This window comes from Brassica oleracea, chromosome C4, assembly GCF_000695525.1.
Source record: "Brassica oleracea var. oleracea cultivar TO1000 chromosome C4, BOL, whole genome shotgun sequence".
Classification (NCBI taxonomy): Eukaryota; Viridiplantae; Streptophyta; class Magnoliopsida; order Brassicales; family Brassicaceae; genus Brassica; species Brassica oleracea.
The window spans coordinates 35,222,254-35,242,084 of record NC_027751.1 but is presented as its reverse complement, the minus strand read 5'-3'; the positions used below and the strand labels follow the sequence as shown (position 1 = coordinate 35,242,084).

General features: G+C 36.1%; 4 protein-coding genes across 7 annotated transcripts; 2 read left to right on the top strand and 2 right to left on the bottom strand.

The window, feature by feature from the left end:
- Positions 1-96: 96 nt before the first annotated feature.
- Positions 97-5,525, bottom strand: LOC106338747 (polygalacturonase-like). Its single transcript, XM_013777649.1, has 4 exons — positions 5,064-5,525; positions 4,319-4,608; positions 3,530-3,700; positions 97-340 (listed from the first exon to the last, which is right to left on the bottom strand). Exons 1-4 carry the CDS (start codon positions 5,523-5,525, stop codon positions 97-99), a joined length of 1,167 nt encoding a protein of 388 aa, XP_013633103.1.
- Positions 5,526-8,737: 3,212 nt separating this feature from the next.
- Positions 8,738-11,338, top strand: LOC106338745 (polygalacturonase-like). The gene is made up of 4 exons (XM_013777648.1): positions 8,738-9,199; positions 9,655-9,944; positions 10,563-10,791; positions 11,120-11,338. The coding sequence occupies exons 1-4, from the start codon at positions 8,738-8,740 to the stop codon at positions 11,336-11,338; spliced, it is 1,200 nt and encodes a 399-aa protein (XP_013633102.1).
- Positions 11,339-11,609: 271 nt separating this feature from the next.
- LOC106342602 lies at positions 11,610-14,980 on the top strand. 4 transcript variants are annotated; one of them, XR_001269844.1, is made up of 6 exons: positions 11,610-12,037; positions 12,918-13,932; positions 14,024-14,231; positions 14,432-14,494; positions 14,588-14,728; positions 14,843-14,980. XR_001269844.1 is itself a non-coding variant. In XM_013781577.1 (6 exons), the coding sequence occupies exons 1-5, from the start codon at positions 11,752-11,754 to the stop codon at positions 14,651-14,653; spliced, it is 1,638 nt and encodes a 545-aa protein (XP_013637031.1). In that variant the 5' UTR covers positions 11,610-11,751; the 3' UTR covers positions 14,654-14,689; positions 14,843-14,980. The 4 variants fall into 4 exon arrangements, 2 of the variants coding, with proteins under 2 accessions (XP_013637031.1, XP_013637029.1); XR_001269843.1 differs by having other exon boundaries at positions 14,833-14,980; XM_013781577.1 differs by having other exon boundaries at positions 14,588-14,689.
- Positions 14,981-15,050: 70 nt separating this feature from the next.
- On the bottom strand, positions 15,051-18,681 carry LOC106342601 (cationic amino acid transporter 3, mitochondrial). Its single transcript, XM_013781574.1, has 15 exons — positions 18,436-18,681; positions 17,949-18,150; positions 17,775-17,859; positions 17,526-17,666; positions 17,316-17,434; positions 17,134-17,230; positions 16,866-17,038; positions 16,716-16,782; positions 16,469-16,627; positions 16,320-16,397; positions 16,063-16,225; positions 15,831-15,939; positions 15,642-15,754; positions 15,484-15,559; positions 15,051-15,393 (listed from the first exon to the last, which is right to left on the bottom strand). Exons 1-15 carry the CDS (start codon positions 18,602-18,604, stop codon positions 15,237-15,239), a joined length of 1,908 nt encoding a protein of 635 aa, XP_013637028.1. The 5' UTR covers positions 18,605-18,681; the 3' UTR covers positions 15,051-15,236.
- Positions 18,682-19,831: the final 1,150 nt, after the last annotated feature.

Here is a 19,831-nt window from a genome sequence, read left to right as displayed (position 1 = left end):
CCCGGAGAACTTAAGCTGGTTCACAAGCTCCATCAGGTTTTTAATATATTCCCCCAAAGCTTTTTTCCTTCTCCATCATCATTTCGTCATTTGGTCTCAAAGGTAGGCTAGTTTCAAATCATGAATCTCATTGGTCTCTCCGAATTCCACCTCGAGAATCTCCCACGCTTGCTTGGACGATGTTGCTCTGCCTATCCGAAGAAAGATCGAGTCTGTTACTGACATTTGCAGCATATGAAGAGCCGTCATATCCTTGATTCTCTGATCTTTTTGGTTCGTAACAGAATCCATCATTTGGTGGTTTGTGTTTTCTTCCGAGACTCCACTCTCTATAACACCCCTGAAATGAGATGTACAAATGTGTTTATATACATGACCTGACCAACTAAACCAATAAATCAATATACGGTTTACTATACAGACTATAATACACCCCATAGGTCACGAGCCATCAAAAGAGTCCTCTTCTTTATAATCCAACCTCATGGTCGTCTCCATCAAACAGCCGAATTTTCATCTGCATGTGCGCCTCCATAGCTGCGATAATACCCACTTTAAAAATCCACAGTATTACAAAAGAACCGTCTCTTAAGAACCTAAACTTTAGCTGAACCCAACTCCTAAATGACCAACCCTAGATCTTCAACCTGACAATATCTAAACACACTATCCTAATTAAAAACTAATTTTTGTGTGGGTTATGTTTTTTTTTCTCCAACAAGTACCTTAGAGGTTTCCAGTAAACTAGGGAAAATTCAAGAAATTAAGATTTGGTTTCTGTAGAAAACTTTTAACTGAACCCTTTAGCAAGAATCGGGGATACCTAGGAAAGAACAAGAGTCCGTTTATTTGGTTTTCCCTTGTTTTTAGTGTGTCTCTTTGCTACGATTAACAAACATCGGTTTGGTTTACCCGACCTGTCTTTTTCCTGCAGGCTCAATCCGGTCTGTGTACTTTCTAGGGTTTTTTTTCTTTAAAAAAGCTTACACTAAAAAAAAGAACCTTTGATTCTATCATTTGAAAACTGCCCACGTTTTCAAAACTTTTTAAAATAATACTTTATTAAGAAAATAAGTTAGAAAGTTTTTTAATAATTACACCTAGGTGGACAATGTACATACAGTAAAACCTCTATAAATTAATAATATTGGGACTTTGAAATTTTATTAATTTATAGAGATATTAATTTACAAAAGTTTCTTTATTTAAATTTTTTCTATTTTTAATATGTTTATATATAAAATATGAAAATATTTGATTTTATGTTATGAAAATATGAAAGAATTTCGCCAGTGACTCCCAACGATTTTTTCTTTCATCAAAAAAATTAGTTGGTAATTACAGACGGAATCCCGACGAATGCTCTATTTACATTTTCCGGCATTTCATCGGTGATTCCTCGGTAATTTCTGATGAAATACTTTTAGTCGGTAATTCCGTTCTTGTTCTACTTTTTTAGTGTTTACACAAACATTGATTATCATGGAAAATTCAACTATTAACCAGAAATCAGAGGAGAAGATTGTCGTCATTACATGCAAAACTAACAACACTATTATGGACAATAGATTGTATCACTACAAGAAAACATCAAGGATTCTGAGGGAAAAAAAATCGTCGGAATTTCGTCGGAATATCGTTATTTCGACGCAATTCCGACGAAATACGTCGTCGGAAATAATTCCTCGGAATTTTTTTTTTCCTCTGAAATCCCTCGGAATTTTCCGACGGAATTCCGAGGAAATAAATTTCCGAGGAAATTCCGAGGATCCCTTGTTTGTCGGAAAAGTCCTCGGAATATACCGAGGTAGAACTTCGTCGGGATAATTCCTCGGAAGTTCATCGATCGATGCGTGTTTGGACATATATACATCGATCGATAGGAGTATACCGACGGACTTTTTCCTCGGTTTATTCCGAGGAACTGTTCCCTCGGTATATTCCGAGGGATCCGTTCCTCGGAATTTTCCGAGGGAGTTGTCCCTCGGAAAATTCCGAGGGAAATGTCCCTCGCTATATTTTTTAAAAAAAACGGATCGATCGATGCGTTTTTGTTCAAAAACGCATCGATCGATGTAGTGAAAAATATAATTAATTTCCTCGAAATGTAAAAAATATTAATTTTTTTGAAAAAATAAAATTTCTGAAATTTAAATTCGAAAATATGAAATTAAAAGTAAAATTGAAATCATACTAATTAATATTCAAAGTTTCACAAATAAAAATAAAACATTCCGAGATTGGGGAAAAAAAAACTACGGGTCTGGCACGTCCGGGAACACCTCGTTCGGGTACATCCTCTGCATCATCTCCATCATTTGCTGGTTCAGCCTCCTCTGTGCCTCATAGCCCGCCTGTTGAGCCGCCATCTGGGTCTCCAACAAAGATATGCGATCATCCTTGTCCTTCAACTGAGCCGTAAGTACTTCTGGATCAACAAAGGGCAGTGGTGCAGAAGAAGGGGGAACCGACCGGGTGCGACGACCCAAACCGAACAAACGTCCCTTCTTCTTTGGAACCGACTGAATAGAAAAAAGCCAAATTTAGAAATTTAAACCAAGAAATAAATGAATTGAACTTTTAAAAACAAAGAACTTACGGATTCAACGATTTCGTTGATTCGAAACCGGGACAAGTTGGTCGAAGCCGTCGAAGCGTCATCCTCGGTTTGAAGCTGAGACACTTCGTCTACCACCTGAGTTTGGACCAGGTCGACCACGTCCCTCACAAGACCGTCATCAATCTGGCCGGTCTTCTTGTTGGTATACGCCATCCTCATTAGGGCGAGATCATCAACCGGCTCGCCATCATTTTCTTCCGCCTTGAAAAAAAACATAAAATTAAAGAAACATTAGAAATTAGAAGAAATGCACAATAAATTTAAATTCTGAAACTCAAATAATTGAAGAAAAAACGGTTGAACTTACCATGCGATCTCCGAGAGTGGCAATAGATTGAGCACCCAAGTTATGCTTGTAGATGCCCTTCCCTTTACGGTCGCTCCTGCGGTTGGTGGAGTTGGTGGAAGAAGTTTCTTTCGTCTCCTCCTTATCCCAATGCGCACACAACTCCTTCCAGACCGTGTCGTTCATCGACTTTGGGACCTTTATTTAATAAATTAAAAAATAGTTTAATAAATTAAAAAATTGTTTAATAAATTAAATCGAACCTTATTGATTTCCCACTTCTTCTTCCACTCGTGGATCTGCTTCCCATAGTTGTCCATAACTTTATGGACAAAGTGGTGATAGATAAAGAGCGTCTCATCGGAATTACAGTTGAACTCTTGCTGAAAAAAAAACACAATTAGTAGAAAATTTATATTAAAGATTAAAAATATAAGTAAAAAATTAGAATACTTACCGCAAACTGACGAAACCACAGAACCTGCTTGTCGGTTGGGAAGTGAGTGAAAGTCGGATGTCCACTGTCGAGGGCCGAGTACATCATACGGTTGATCCATGCGCTGATCCCGTTCCCGGATCGGTTGAACCTTAGTAAAAGAACAAACAGTTAATAATGAATAAACTTGACATTGAACATAAGAGACTCTAAGAATCGAACCCTCTGAACAAAACCGGATGATGGGTTAGCCCATGACTTAATTCTTAATCCATTGTCTGTTCCTACAAAAACTGTTTTCTTCACCGTCACATTTTGTACCCCTTCCTCTTCTCTATCTTTTCCCAAGCTCCCAATGCTGCATCTCAGACAAACCATATTTTAAAGAATTATATATGACACACGATTCATATGCGTACAAAAAAAAAACAGCGTGTATATACTTCATATCGTTAGCCAAACATATTTGTAAAAATGATTTTAAATAAAACAATAATTTACAATGAAACACATTCTCCAAAGAACCACGATTATATGACCAATAATTGTTGACCAAAAAAAAAAATATGAACAATAATTTTATATAAAATTGATTGGTTTTTCCCAAATAATTCTTTTTGAAATCCATTTTTGAAAGGAATAACCTAAGGTTAAATTTTATTTAGATGAATCAAAGTTAATGACTTTAAAAGTAATATTTTCTCGTGTTTTCCTATATGATTAATCAAACTAGATGTTTGAACTTACCAGTATAGTTAAGCCATTCAATTATTTTCTTACATATATATAGGTAATAGGTGCATATACACGACTTATTACACATATATGTCACGATCATTGGATGAATGTATTCCTCTTCTTTTTTCTAGATGAGTGTATATATATTACATAGAACTGGAAATAAATAAAAATATTTTTTTTTTTTTTGAAAAGAAAATAAATAAAAATATTACGCGAAAACAAAACGTTGAATCACCTGATTCCATGACCAGGGCCACATGTGACTCGTTCGACCCACAAGTTCTTGGTTCCGGGGCCAATGGAGATACAGTCGTCACCAGTTTTGATGGAAGCGTTACGAATTTCAACATCAGTTGATAGTTGGACATGAATGCCATCTGTGTTCGGGCTTTTTCCATCCGCCACGATCCGAATATCGTTGATCTTAACATTACGGCATCGATTAATGACGATGTGGAACATTTGGCTGTTCAATGACAATAATCCCTTCACCTTGACTCTACTTGACTCCACAAAACTTATTGTCTGCATCATTACACTCAAAGAAAAACAATTAGAAAGAGATCTAAGGTTTTAGATATCGTTTAATATATTGTTTTGTTAAAAGGGCTTAATTATTTTCTACAAGATATTGTTTAATTCTCATATCACTACTGAAATGATTCCTAATGTAAAATAAAAAGGAAAAACACCATTACATTAATTTTCCATTGATTTTGAAGAAAAATTCTTAAGTTTTCAAAGTTGTTGTGTAGCCTAATTGACCTTTTAATCACTTTCTGGTTAGTAGTAGTTTTTATATCTCCTAAATCTGAAAAGACCATGTTAGAATCCGTAATATGAAATATAAACAATATGAATTATTCCACTTATTTTTAATTGGTTTTGAATTCCAAACATGGTCTCTAGTAAATGTTTTTGGTTCCGACCAATACGATAGCATATTAGTGATAGTCCTTTTACTAGCTAACTTATCATACCGTAGCACCAGCGGGACAGCTGTTGTTGGAGGAGGCCTTGCAAGCCCACAATGAAGGTCCCTTAGCGTCGAAAGAACCACCGATAACAGAAACTCCAGTGACTCTTTCAAAGCTGAACCATGTTTCTTCTCGCCCAAGAAAGTTATAGTCCCCCGAACCAACAAGAGTCCCATCGATCCTGAAAACAATATCAAGGCTCTTGCAACTTTCACCGCTGAAACGAACAGGGCTAACAAGATATCGTCCTTTGGATACGTATATAACCGCAGCCTCCGTCGAACTACACGCTGCATCCCATGCCTTGGCAAAAGCTGTAGCTGAGTCAACAATACCGTTAGGTTTAGCTCCGAAGCTCAGCACATTGAAGTGTTTTGTCGCGTGAGATTGTATTGGCAAAGACGAGAAGATTGTTGTTGACATAAGTAAATAAGCGAACATAATCGTACATTGGAACTTCTCCATCTTGTTTTTTGTGTTAGTATTTGATGTAACGAAATGAAAGAAACTCCTTATTGGGTATGTAAATTGAAGTTGAAAAGGGAATAAAATACTTGATGGCAATGAGTAGGTGTAGTAAGGTATATGTATATATATATACACACACGGTTTTAAAAAATATATATTTTGCATTAGAGTATATTGTAATTATATTCGGATAAAAGGATAAAGGGTGTTGCGTTTAAAGCTCATATCAAATAGGGTGACAAAGACACAGCGCGTCTGCATGGATTACTTAAGTTACAAACTAGGCCAGCGTCGTCTTTACCTTGTTATTATAAGTATATAAATAACGTGTCATCGTTGCTCTTTGTTTTTCGTGTTTTCCCCTTTAAAGTCTTAAAAGATGATTAAAAATTGTTATTACAATGGTATCGGGATAGTGGGTTCAAATCTCCTTCTACGTTTGTTAACAAGAAAAACGGTAGAATATCGGAAGTTTCAAATAGACTATTGACAACACTTATGCAGACTAAAATTGTTCATTGCTAATATGATTATTTTAGACGAAAGTTGCCTACTATTTAGCAGTTTAAACTAAAATGGATATTTCTTCAAAAGGTATTGCTATCAAAGCAATTTAAACGACTTGAGCAGGCGCAGCTTTCTTTTTCCTGAATCAAACTACATTTTGTTTAAAATTACATTGAATCTTAATAAATCTTCTATTTGAAGATATCAATCGCCTTTTGTCACCTTCATCCTACGCTAGATTAAATCCACATTCATTTGATGACAATAAGCTATCTCATCTTTGACAACAAAAAAATCTAACATATAGTCAATAAAGTGCATTTATCGATACACTGAATGTACGAAGTCTGAATATATATATATATATATATATACATAAGTTTCTTTTCCTTTTTAACATGAAACAATGATCAGACCATCAACATCCCTGAGTCTTTAAAAAGGGTCTTTAGTAAAAAAATTATTTAAAATTATAGAGATCCCAGCAAAAACTAAATAACCGGTAACAAAAACCACAAAACAAGAACCGATTCACATTGGATCTTTGCACTGTTCGCGGATCCCACCGACGCGTAGCGGTCTGCGATTGGTTCGCTTTAAAATTTTTTTTTTTTCAGACGAAAAAATAAAAAAATAAAAAATAAAAATTTCTTAAGAAACGCTATCAGTGATAATCATGCCCTTATATTACTCAAATTAAACGTGAACCGGATAATCAAATCGTACTAAAACAACCAACAAAGTACATATATCTATGAATTTGTGCTAATGAATTTTCTGCTCGGGGATGGTATCCAAGTTAGAACTCCTAAGATTCATGTTTCCAAATCGCTAGCTCCTTTAACTTTGTCGAAAATTTTAAACATGTTCTTGGATCTTGAATAATCCAGATCAAGTATTTATACAATCAACTTCAAAACTCTGACATGTTGAGTGCTGCAATATACACTACAAGAAAACAGCGATATTCTGACGGACATTCCGACGGAAAATGAAATCCTCGGAATATATCGAGGAATTTCCGAGGAAATTCCGAAGAAACACAAAATTGGGTTTCCTCGGAATTTCCTCGGAATATTCCGACGGACTGTAGTTTCCTCGGAATCCCGTCGGTATATTCCGAGGAAATTCCGAGGAAACCCAATTTTGTGTTTCTTCGGAATTTCCTCGGAAATTCCTCGATATATTCCGAGGATTTCATTTTCCGTCGGAATGTCCGTCAGAATATCGCTGTTTTCTTGTAGTGTATATTGCAGCACTCAACATGTCAGAGTTTTGAAGTTGATTGTATAAATACTTGATCTGGATTATTCAAGATCCAAGAACATGTTTAAAATTTTCGACAAAGTTAAAGGAGCTAGCGATTTGGAAACATGAATCTTAGGAGTTCTAACTTGGATACCATCCCCGAGCAGAAAATTCATTAGCACAAATTCATAGATATATGTACTTTGTTGGTTGTTTTAGTACGATTTGATTATCCGGTTCACGTTTAATTTGAGTAATATAAGGGCATGATTATCACTGATAGCGTTTCTTAAGAAATTTTTATTTTTTATTTTTTTATTTTTTCGTCTGAAAAAAAAAAAATTTTAAAGCGAACCAATCGCAGACCGCTACGCGTCGGTGGGATCCGCGAACAGTGCAAAGATCCAATGTGAATCGGTTCTTGTTTTGTGGTTTTTGTTACCGGTTATTTAGTTTTTGCTGGGATCTCTATAATTTTAAATAATTTTTTTACTAAAGACCCTTTTTAAAGACTCAGGGATGTTGATGGTCTGATCATTGTTTCATGTTAAAAAGGAAAAGAAACTTATGTATATATATATATATATATATATTCAGACTTCGTACATTCAGTGTATCGATAAATGCACTTTATTGACTATATGTTAGATTTTTTTGTTGTCAAAGATGAGATAGCTTATTGTCATCAAATGAATGTGGATTTAATCTAGCGTAGGATGAAGGTGACAAAAGGCGATTGATATCTTCAAATAGAAGATTTATTAAGATTCAATGTAATTTTAAACAAAATGTAGTTTGATTCAGGAAAAAGAAAGCTGCGCCTGCTCAAGTCGTTTAAATTGCTTTGATAGCAATACCTTTTGAAGAAATATCCATTTTAGTTTAAACTGCTAAATAGTAGGCAACTTTCGTCTAAAATAATCATATTAGCAATGAACAATTTTAGTCTGCATAAGTGTTGTCAATAGTCTATTTGAAACTTCCGATATTCTACCGTTTTTCTTGTTAACAAACGTAGAAGGAGATTTGAACCCACTATCCCGATACCATTGTAATAACAATTTTTAATCATCTTTTAAGACTTTAAAGGGGAAAACACGAAAAACAAAGAGCAACGATGACACGTTATTTATATACTTATAATAACAAGGTAAAGACGACGCTGGCCTAGTTTGTAACTTAAGTAATCCATGCAGACGCGCTGTGTCTTTGTCACCCTATTTGATATGAGCTTTAAACGCAACACCCTTTATCCTTTTATCCGAATATAATTACAATATACTCTAATGCAAAATATATATTTTTTAAAACCGTGTGTGTATATATATATACATATACCTTACTACACCTACTCATTGCCATCAAGTATTTTATTCCCTTTTCAACTTCAATTTACATACCCAATAAGGAGTTTCTTTCATTTCGTTACATCAAATACTAACACAAAAAACAAGATGGAGAAGTTCCAATGTACGATTATGTTCGCTTATTTACTTATGTCAACAACAATCTTCTCGTCTTTGCCAATACAATCTCACGCGACAAAACACTTCAATGTGCTGAGCTTCGGAGCTAAACCTAACGGTATTGTTGACTCAGCTACAGCTTTTGCCAAGGCATGGGATGCAGCGTGTAGTTCGACGGAGGCTGCGGTTATATACGTATCCAAAGGACGATATCTTGTTAGCCCTGTTCGTTTCAGCGGTGAAAGTTGCAAGAGCCTTGATATTGTTTTCAGGATCGATGGGACTCTTGTTGGTTCGGGGGACTATAACTTTCTTGGGCGAGAAGAAACATGGTTCAGCTTTGAAAGAGTCACTGGAGTTTCTGTTATCGGTGGTTCTTTCGACGCTAAGGGACCTTCATTGTGGGCTTGCAAGGCCTCCTCCAACAACAGCTGTCCCGCTGGTGCTACGGTATGATAAGTTAGCTAGTAAAAGGACTATCACTAATATGCTATCGTATTGGTCGGAACCAAAAACATTTACTAGAGACCATGTTTGGAATTCAAAACCAATTAAAAATAAGTGGAATAATTCATATTGTTTATATTTCATATTACGGATTCTAACATGGTCTTTTCAGATTTAGGAGATATAAAAACTACTACTAACCAGAAAGTGATTAAAAGGTCAATTAGGCTACACAACAACTTTGAAAACTTAAGAATTTTTCTTCAAAATCAATGGAAAATTAATGTAATGGTGTTTTTCCTTTTTATTTTACATTAGGAATCATTTCAGTAGTGATATGAGAATTAAACAATATCTTGTAGAAAATAATTAAGCCCTTTTAACAAAACAATATATTAAACGATATCTAAAACCTTAGATCTCTTTCTAATTGTTTTTCTTTGAGTGTAATGATGCAGACAATAAGTTTTGTGGAGTCAAGTAGAGTCAAGGTGAAGGGATTATTGTCATTGAACAGCCAAATGTTCCACATCGTCATTAATCGATGCCGTAATGTTAAGATCAACGATATTCGGATCGTGGCGGATGGAAAAAGCCCGAACACAGATGGCATTCATGTCCAACTATCAACTGATGTTGAAATTCGTAACGCTTCCATCAAAACTGGTGACGACTGTATCTCCATTGGCCCCGGAACCAAGAACTTGTGGGTCGAACGAGTCACATGTGGCCCTGGTCATGGAATCAGGTGATTCAACGTTTTGTTTTCGCGTAATATTTTTATTTATTTTCTTTTCAAAAAAAAAAAAAATATTTTTATTTATTTCCAGTTCTATGTAATATATATACACTCATCTAGAAAAAAGAAGAGGAATACATTCATCCAATGATCGTGACATATATGTGTAATAAGTCGTGTATATGCACCTATTACCTATATATATGTAAGAAAATAATTGAATGGCTTAACTATACTGGTAAGTTCAAACATCTAGTTTGATTAATCATATAGGAAAACACGAGAAAATATTACTTTTAAAGTCATTAACTTTGATTCATCTAAATAAAATTTAACCTTAGGTTATTCCTTTCAAAAATGGATTTCAAAAAGAATTATTTGGGAAAAACCAATCAATTTTATATAAAATTATTGTTCATATTTTTTTTTTTGGTCAACAATTATTGGTCATATAATCGTGGTTCTTTGGAGAATGTGTTTCATTGTAAATTATTGTTTTATTTAAAATCATTTTTACAAATATGTTTGGCTAACGATATGAAGTATATACACGCTGTTTTTTTTTTGTACGCATATGAATCGTGTGTCATATATAATTCTTTAAAATATGGTTTGTCTGAGATGCAGCATTGGGAGCTTGGGAAAAGATAGAGAAGAGGAAGGGGTACAAAATGTGACGGTGAAGAAAACAGTTTTTGTAGGAACAGACAATGGATTAAGAATTAAGTCATGGGCTAACCCATCATCCGGTTTTGTTCAGAGGGTTCGATTCTTAGAGTCTCTTATGTTCAATGTCAAGTTTCCTCTCATCATTGACCAACACTATTGCCCTCATAACATAAACTGTCCTTCTCAGGTAACATAATCAAAAACATTTTTTTTTTTGTCAGTGCATCAAAAACATTTTATTACAATTAGAAATCATTACTTTATTTGGACTGGGGATTACCTATATATACTGTATATAAAGTGTTTTATGAAATCATTAAAACTAAGAGTAACAATATAAAAGTATTTTGAGTATTATTTACTATTACTTTTAATTACTATAGATAAATAAAGATGAAATGCTTAAGTCAATTTCACTCTGATCATAATTTATAACCAATACATATCAATTAAAGAAACAACATTGATGCCATATAGCTCTAAGGATTTAATTACATTTTGAAATAATGATATAGGAATCAGGAGTGAGGATAAACGATGTGATATATCAAGGCATAAGAGGAACATCAGCTACAAAAATTGCGGTAAAATTGGATTGCAGTGCTAAAGCTCCATGCACACGTATTAGAATGAAGGACATTAGTCTGAGATATGCTAACGAAGCTGCACAATCTTCATGTGTCAATGTCCTTGGAGATGCACTTGGTTTGGTCAAACATCAAACCTGCTTCTGATAATCATTCTATGAAGATCTTAAAAAAGCGACAAAATAATAGCATATTTGTATATAAAAGATCTTTTTTTTTTTGTTTTTTTTAAAAAGGTTCATATTTGTAAAAAAAAAAAAAAATTCATATTTGTAGTATTGATTGTGTTCTGTTAATATTTGTAGGTGGGCCAGCATATATGCTGATAACGGCCCAATACGATAATTTTTACGGACCATTAAAAAGGTTATTATAGTAGTTTAAAAGCTATTTCGACGAAAACTTAATATCAATAAAATCAAAAATCACCTCTGAAATTTGTTTGAAATCGAGGATTGTCCCGCGAGCGCGAGGCGAGGGAAATCTCAATTTGAAGCTTCTTTGGCACATAAAAAAGTCTCTTCCTCTTTCTCTCGCAAAGAATCCCTAATTTCATTCTCATGGATTCGATTGAAGCACCCTCGTTTTCGCTAGGGTTTGACCTTGACGCCGCATCGGATCCCAAGCCTGGTTTAACCGGAGACGACGAGCCTGAGCCGGGACTTACGGTCTCAGATTCCGATCTGGAGCTTGGACCTGGTAGTTCAAGCCCAGCTCTCAAGCGGTTGCGACGCGGATTCAATGATATCAGCAAGTGTTCCGCGGAAGATGGTGCCAGTGAGTTGTTAGGTCGCACGGAGGATCGGGATGATGACGACGACATCGAGGAGTTCTCTTCTCCCGAAGGTAACTTACGATTCTTTTGATTCCACTTTTACCTGTTATGTGTGATTGTGAACTGGCTCATCACGTCTCTGATAGAAGTAATTTTACCCTTTTTCTATCACTTTTTGGGCTTTATGTTCGAACTTTTCATTTAATTGCGTTTGAGAAACTTTAGGTTTCTTGGATCAGAGATACATTGATATTGAAAAGAGTATCTAGAAACTATTGACTTTTAAAGAGCTGATGCTAAGTTGCAAAACCGTCAGTCTCACTGAGCTATTAGAGATTTTTTTTTTTTTTTTGTTCAAAAGCTATTAGAGATTAAGGTTGATTCTTAGTCTTGGAATGGATCTGTATGATGGTTGTGTGCTTGATGATAGAAGATGTTATTTGATAATGATGCATGGTGAATAATGGTATAGGATAGTATACGATTGTTAGATGATGCTTGATGACGATGATATGTTATGATTAGAAGATGAAAACTTTATTATTGCATCTGTTGAACTCTGGTAGATAGAGTTAGTTTTGGAGCATTTCTAGCTGATAAATCGAAATGGGTTTCACGTCGTGGTTCTTGAATTTGTGTGCTTGATTGTATAACATGTTATGTAATAATGATTCCTGATGAATTAGATGGTATATTATACGAGGAAAACATGATGATTCATGTGTTGTGGCTCAAAGATGATAACTTGATGATTGCATTTGTTGAACTCTGGTAGATAGTGGGTTTGGAGATTTCAGGCTGATAAATCAAAACTTGTTTCTTTAGGATTTCTTTGTGGATGAGTGCTTTAACAAAACTTTCTCTCAAGTCTAGTCCTTGTAATATTTCTAAAGTCTCCATGTTTTGTGGTTTCATCCTGATTTACTAGTTGTGTTGCTCGCTTACATGCAGATGCACCTGCATCAACAAGAAGTCATTTCTCTAGTTGCAGTTCAAGGGTCTCACTTCGTGGTTCTGGGATTTTTACTAGCCAGCCTTCTTCTATCTCTCGGAGCCTGGAAAAAAGAAAGCGGTTTGATGATGTTCCAGTAACTACTGGCCCTGGCTCTGGGATTACTTCTGTTGCACCATTGTTTCAGAGTTCAGATCGTAGTCCTCTGCGAAGGTTCCAGCTACTGGAATCAGATTCTGAAGATGACCACCCATCCAAACGCAGCAAATATTCAATCCGTGTTACGGAAACTAATGATTCATCCTCAAAGAGAAAGGAAGCTGGATCTCTGCCATGTACTGGAGATCTGTTGAAAGATTTTCCTCCGGTGGGAGTTTCAAAGACTCAAACACCAGCTCAACGAAGGTTCCAGCTACTAGATTCAGATTCTGAAGACGACCACCCATCCACCCGCAGCAGAGATTTAAGCGGAGTAACTAATACCAATGATCCATCCTCAAAGAGAAAGGAACCTGGATATATGCCAACTCGTAGTCCACTACGAAGGTTGCAGATACTAGATTCAGATTCAGAAGATGACTGCCCGTCCACCAGAAGAGATTCAAGCCGAGTAACTAAAACAAATGGTTCATGCTCAACGGTTCAACCATCTGTTGCAAGTAAACCAAAGAGAAAGGAACTTGGAGATCTGTGGAAAGATTTTTCCCCAACGGCAGTTTCTAAGATTCAGACACCAGCTTTGGATGATGTTTGTCAGGACTATTTTAGCTCGATCAACAAAAGCACAGCTCAGAAACAAAGCAGTGCTGTGGCAAGTAGTAGCAATAGTGGATTGTTTCAGCAAAATGGGCATTTCTCGGATTCCTCCAACCCTACTCCTCCATCTCATCGTTTCTTCCTGCACAGTGATCCAAGGATCCAGAATTTAGCCCGGAAGCGGTTACCAAACTTCTTGCCTTTGGGGATTTTCAACGATAGAGAGAACCGGCGAGAGGAGTGCCTTATTGATTATATGTCCGTTATATTTCTATTCCCTTTCTAATTTTCATACGTACAGTCTTCTTTTTAACAGGGAATTGACATATATTTCCGAATGCCATTGTAGGAACCAATTTGGCAGCAACGGGAGTTCTAAAACCGGAGTTTCTAGCAGTAAAAGCTGCAGAGGAAGGCAAACAAAGTCAAAGGTCTCGAGGGACCAAGAGAGCTCCAAAGCGAGATCTGCTGCAGTTCCAAATGATGCTGGCAGAAGACGTGTATCAGCCAACACTGGTAATGCAGGTCACTGGTTCACATCCTCAGAAGGAAGGAAGGTCTGTTTCTCTTTCCACAACTAAAGAAAATTACATAGAAATGTGAATGTGAATGGGATTGAGCTGTTAAACACACATGCACGTTTTTTAAGCATGGGATTGGGAAGTAAAGTATATGTTACAGAAAAACAGACATGACAAGAGACGTCTGAAAGTCACTGAAACATTGTAATATCTGATTTTGTTTCTTGCTCTTGTAGGTCTATATCTCTAAAGGTGGACAGGAGTTCTCAGGTCAAAGCGCATATAGATGCTACAAAAAGGTTAGCATCTACTGAAGCTGGTTTGTAATATCTGATGGTGTTATGCAGACACCTTGTCTGTGAACTAACTCAGAACTGTATTTTGTACCACAGGAGACTGGAGGCGGATTTAACAAGTCCAGAAAGAAACGACCGCCAAAGAAGAAGGCGAAGAAGTGAATAATTGAAGCCATTTTTCACCTTATAGGGACTCCCGTACGTAGGATACCACAAACTCAAGCTCTTTTTCATAAAGTACCTTTCACATATCTTACCTACCTTGTCTTGGTTTAACATTTCCGCAACCAACAAACCAATTAGTTTCTGTAGAATCAAAGACTGATGGGTTTCTTCTTTAGGTGCTTTCAGACGGATGGGATAACGTCTGTTGTATCGAGTTATACGAAGCTCCAACACCTCGACACTTCAAAAGGGTTAATGCATCTTACTTTAAAGCTTTCTGTCCAATTTGTTTTGATTATGTATTTTTCTTGTTGTGAATATGTTGGATTCATTATATTTCTGGAAACATTAGATTCATCAATTATATTCCTTTTTGTATAGTTTATACATCAGCTCTAAGTAGAATAATGACACTGAGCTTTTGATTACAAGGTGGACTAATTTTACACCAATCTCAAACAATATATTTTACAGATTTTATTGAATACTGTAAACAATATCTTACAGATTGTATAACATATTTTAACAAGGAAAATTTATACTTACAAAATGAAGCTCAAAGTCCCCCACTGTGGTTTCATTAAGCCAAAGAATATCCAGAACTGCGACCAATCTCGTCGGCATGAGCAGTGGTGACGTAAAATGCATTCGCTAGAGAGCTGTGTCGTCGCCCATAGAAAACGTAAACAAGCACTCCTATGAACAGCCACACCGATACACGAGCCCAGGTCCCAGCTCTAAGACATCAGCAAGAAAAAAATGTCATATATGAAGTAAACTCACTGGTTAGTACTATCCACAAATCTGGTGTCATGAGGCATACTTACCCAAGGTTTACCAAGAGATACATGTTGATAAGAATGCAGAGAATAGGCAGAAGTGGAACAAGCGGGCAAATGAAACCTGTAAGAAAGGAGAGTTAATGTTCCAATAAAACATCAGGCTGATGATGCTTTTGGTAATTTTTTGTTTGTTTTAAAAGTACCTCCAGAATGCCCAAAACTGTGTCTGGCATCATCCTGATCAATGCAACTAAGCACAATCAAACCGGAAAGAAGTAGCAATCCACCAACACCGCAGAGAGAATACCGGAGGAGTCTGGATAAAATGGAACACTTAATATTCTCAGTAGAAGACACAGCCTCAGGTACATATACTAATTTGATGAACTAACCCTGGCAAGAGCAAGCTGGACGCTGCATAGCTTATCAGGAAGTTCCCAATACAAATGAACATAATGCTCCAACCAGCAAATTTCCTTCTGTTTTCTTTACTAAGAACCCCTACAGAATTGTGAAAGTTTTACTTATAGCCAAGACTGGAGATGATCAGCTAATGTATAAAGTTCATGCAACAGTGAGCATAAGGTCTGCAGCTTGTCTAAAAGAATGAATAGAGTAACTTACAACCCCAGCGAACTTCTTTCTTCTCCACAGTTGAATCATCAGGTTCGCAAAGTAAAGGTTGTTTGGTACTAATGGAAGTGCCGACGTGACTGGACGAGTTCTCTTCACAGCGTAGAAAGGGAGCAGAACAAATCCTCTCTTGCAGAGATGAGGGAAGAGGTACCTGATAAAAGCCTTGTTACTCTAGTGCATAAGCATTGCAACTATCAAACTAAAAGGAGATGTCTCTCTTTAATCAAATCTCTCCTACTAATTACCTCATCTGGAGGCACATATCTGAGTATCAACACTGATATTGCAACCATCGTAAACGCAACAAGTGTTCCAACACTCACCTACACCAACTAGAGTTTGTCAAATACCAGTTACAGGCAAAAATGGTTAATTTAAGTGTGCTCTTAGTTACCATTCCCGCCAGTTGTGAAACATCCATAAAGAAAGCTAAGAGTGCCGCACAAAAACCAGTTGAAATGGTTCCTTTAACAGGAACCTGCGTGCGTTGATTCACGTCTGAGAAAAATGAAGGCAACAAACCATCCCTAGCCATTGCCATCAGAATCCGCGGCTGTAAAAATGAAATAAGCATCTTCACATTCTACGAAGATTTCATTGTTATATCCACAGATCTGACATTTGACTCTTTAATAGTTTACCTGAGGGAGAATGGAGCCCATTAGAGTAGAACAGAGAGCCATGACAGCGCCTAATGCTATCAAATACCTACCAAAGACAATAAGGTTAGAATGAAGAAATGGATTCTCTTGAACAAGTCATTGATAAAACATTATTGCATCTCAACTTACGCAGCCCATTGAATTCCATGAGTAGCAAAAGCAGAGGAGATTGGCGTGTCAGGGTCCATAGCATAGTAAGGCACTAAACCAACAATAACTACAGACACCATCATGTACAGCAAACAACATAGCAAGAGTGAAAGACCAATACCGAGCGGTAAATCCCGCTGCGGATTTTTCACCTGCCGTATGAAGCATCAATGTAGTAAGTATATACCGGTGACTAAAAGCCTTTTTGAAGAGATGGTACTACAACAGTATATTACATTCGACAGACCTCTTCTGCCATACTTGCAACTGAATCAAATCCTATATAAGCAAAGAATACTGTAGCAGATCCAGCAAGCATTCCATCAACACCGTATGGAAAATACCTAAGAAACACGAACAATACTATGTTTCATATATAGCTTAAAAGTATGATGGTGGCGCAGAATATAATTGAATGCTCAATTTTACCCTGATGGAAGTTGATAACCAGCCCAGCCTGTCTTGAAACACAGATAGCTACCAGCTACGATTACAAATATCATGACAAATACATTTACTGTTGTTATAATTCCCTGAGCAAATGTACTCTGCATAGAAAAGATGTTTCACTTTATAAGAACACAGTTTGAGTTCGTCCAAACGATGTAACTAATATCTTTATGGTTTAGAAAAGTAAACCTCCTTTACTCCAATGCATAAGAGCCCTGTAACAATGAAGACTAGTACAGCAGCACATGGGTCTACAACAATATCAAGTCCAGGGATTTGATGACGAGCTAATATTGCAGGCAGACAATCTTCACCACCGAAAATCATTGCCTATCCACCACATAAAAAAAAAAAAAAAAAAAAAGATATGATTAGCTGAGATTTTATCACCAACTCAAAACATCCGTTATGTAATGAAAGCAAAAGAAGATATAATACCAGATTTGGAGATATGCCACGAGCAACCGTTGAACCACCAATTGTGTATTCCAGAATCAGTGCCCAGCCAATCAACCACGCAACACTGCAGGAGGAACCCAAGATCCAACGGGTGGTGGAGAGTGAAACCACAAGAAACTTGTAAGTAACTGAAAAAGTAAAGTGAAGGGTTACCCTTCACCAATGCAAATGTAAGAATAGTGATAGGCACTCCCAGCTGAGGGAAAGCGACTCGAGAGTTCTGCATAGCAAAACGCCGAAAGTGCTGCAGAGACTCCAGCTATGAGAAAAGAAAAGGCGAGTGCAGGTCCTGAATGCTCTCTCGCCACTGTTCCCACAAGAATGTAAACCCCTGCTCCAATTGTTGATCCAACACCTACAATTGTTACCACCAGAACTCTTGAGTTTTAGTGAAGAACATAACCAAATTCAGATATTCAAAGATATCATAGTTACATAAAGATTAGATTATGAATGAAAGCTTCAAACTTTTGACAGCTAACAAAAAAGCTTCAACCTTTTAAAATAATCTATAAAACCAGTATCCTAAAATCATTGACAAGAACAAGATCAACTTGGAAAGAAACTCAGGTTTCCTAAAATCAGTATCCCTGGGAAGATTCACCAGTTCATAAGAAAGAAAGAAAGAAAAAAGAGTTACCAACTGCAATCAAGTGAGGAAAGGTCAAGGCTTTGGCCAGTTGGTGGTGATTATGATGAGACTCGGCTTTGCCATTTGAAGAGTCGACTTGTTTCCTTCGCACCAAATTTCTTATACAACTCCATTGATGCTCGCCAGCTTCCTTTTGCGTGTCCACCATGAAGCCCATCGTAATAACACAACACTTAGGAGATATTTTCTTGCTGATGACATATATTCCTTAGTAAACCTTATCTAAGTGGCTAAATCAATAATTAATCTAAACCGTATATTATATATATTGGATTTAAAGAAAAAACTAGTTTGTCTTCTACTTGCATATCCTCCTTACCGTTTTATATTTGAGTTGATTTTTTTTGGGCAAATCTCCAAAATAGCACATTTCTAAGTTTATATCACAAAAATAGCACTCAAAAACTAAAATTACCAAAATAGCACCTTTCTAAGTTTATCCTTTGAAAATTTTAATTTTTTAATTTTTCAAAATTTGAAATCTTATCCCCAAAACCTCATTTCTCAACTCTAAACCCTAAACCCTAAACTCTAAACCCTAAACCCTAAATCCTAAACCCCACCCTTTAACTCTAAACCCCAAGTTTGTGACTTTTGATAAAACATTAACTGCTATTTTTGTGACTTTTGACCTTGAGTGCTAGTTTGGGAACAAAAAATTTGATTTAGTGCTATTTTTGTTTTTTTTTTTGGCAACTTTTATATCTGAGTTGATTAAAAAGACATTTTATAGTATATTTTAAGCACTTATATGCGAAAAGGACATTTTGCTTAGCACCCAATAAATTTTAATAGTAATACTGTGTGGTTGGCACTAAATCAATTAATTTATGCAAAACCAACTTAGCCAAATGTCCATCATTATTTCAGGAGAGCAACTTTTCAAGTTTCCAGGAGATAAGACGTAAACGTATTTGATGTCATGTATTTTGTACCGTAGCTGATACTTATCAATCAATGAATTTTAAACGGTAAACCTTTTAGTTTTTCATCTAAATTATTTAATTTTACTTTTTATTATGCAAGTAGAAGTTAAGATTTTGCCTGAACTAAAAAATTTGATTTATCGATCCATGTAAAGGGGAGGGGGTTAGGCACAAAGCAAAATAAGTATACAAAGATAAACCTTCTAATCTTTCATCTAAATCACTTAATTTTCTTTTCTATTGTTATAGCAAAAGTTAAGATTTTACTTTTGAGCTACAAAATTTGATTTATCAGTCTAAAAAATTTGATTTATTAATCTATATAGAGCGTGGGAGGGGGATCACACTAATTCGATGCAAAGCTTCATCAATTTACAAAGGCACACCTTATATAACATTTATTTTTTTCTATCTTCTCATTGTGCTAGCAGAAACTAAGATTTTATCGATTCATTGCG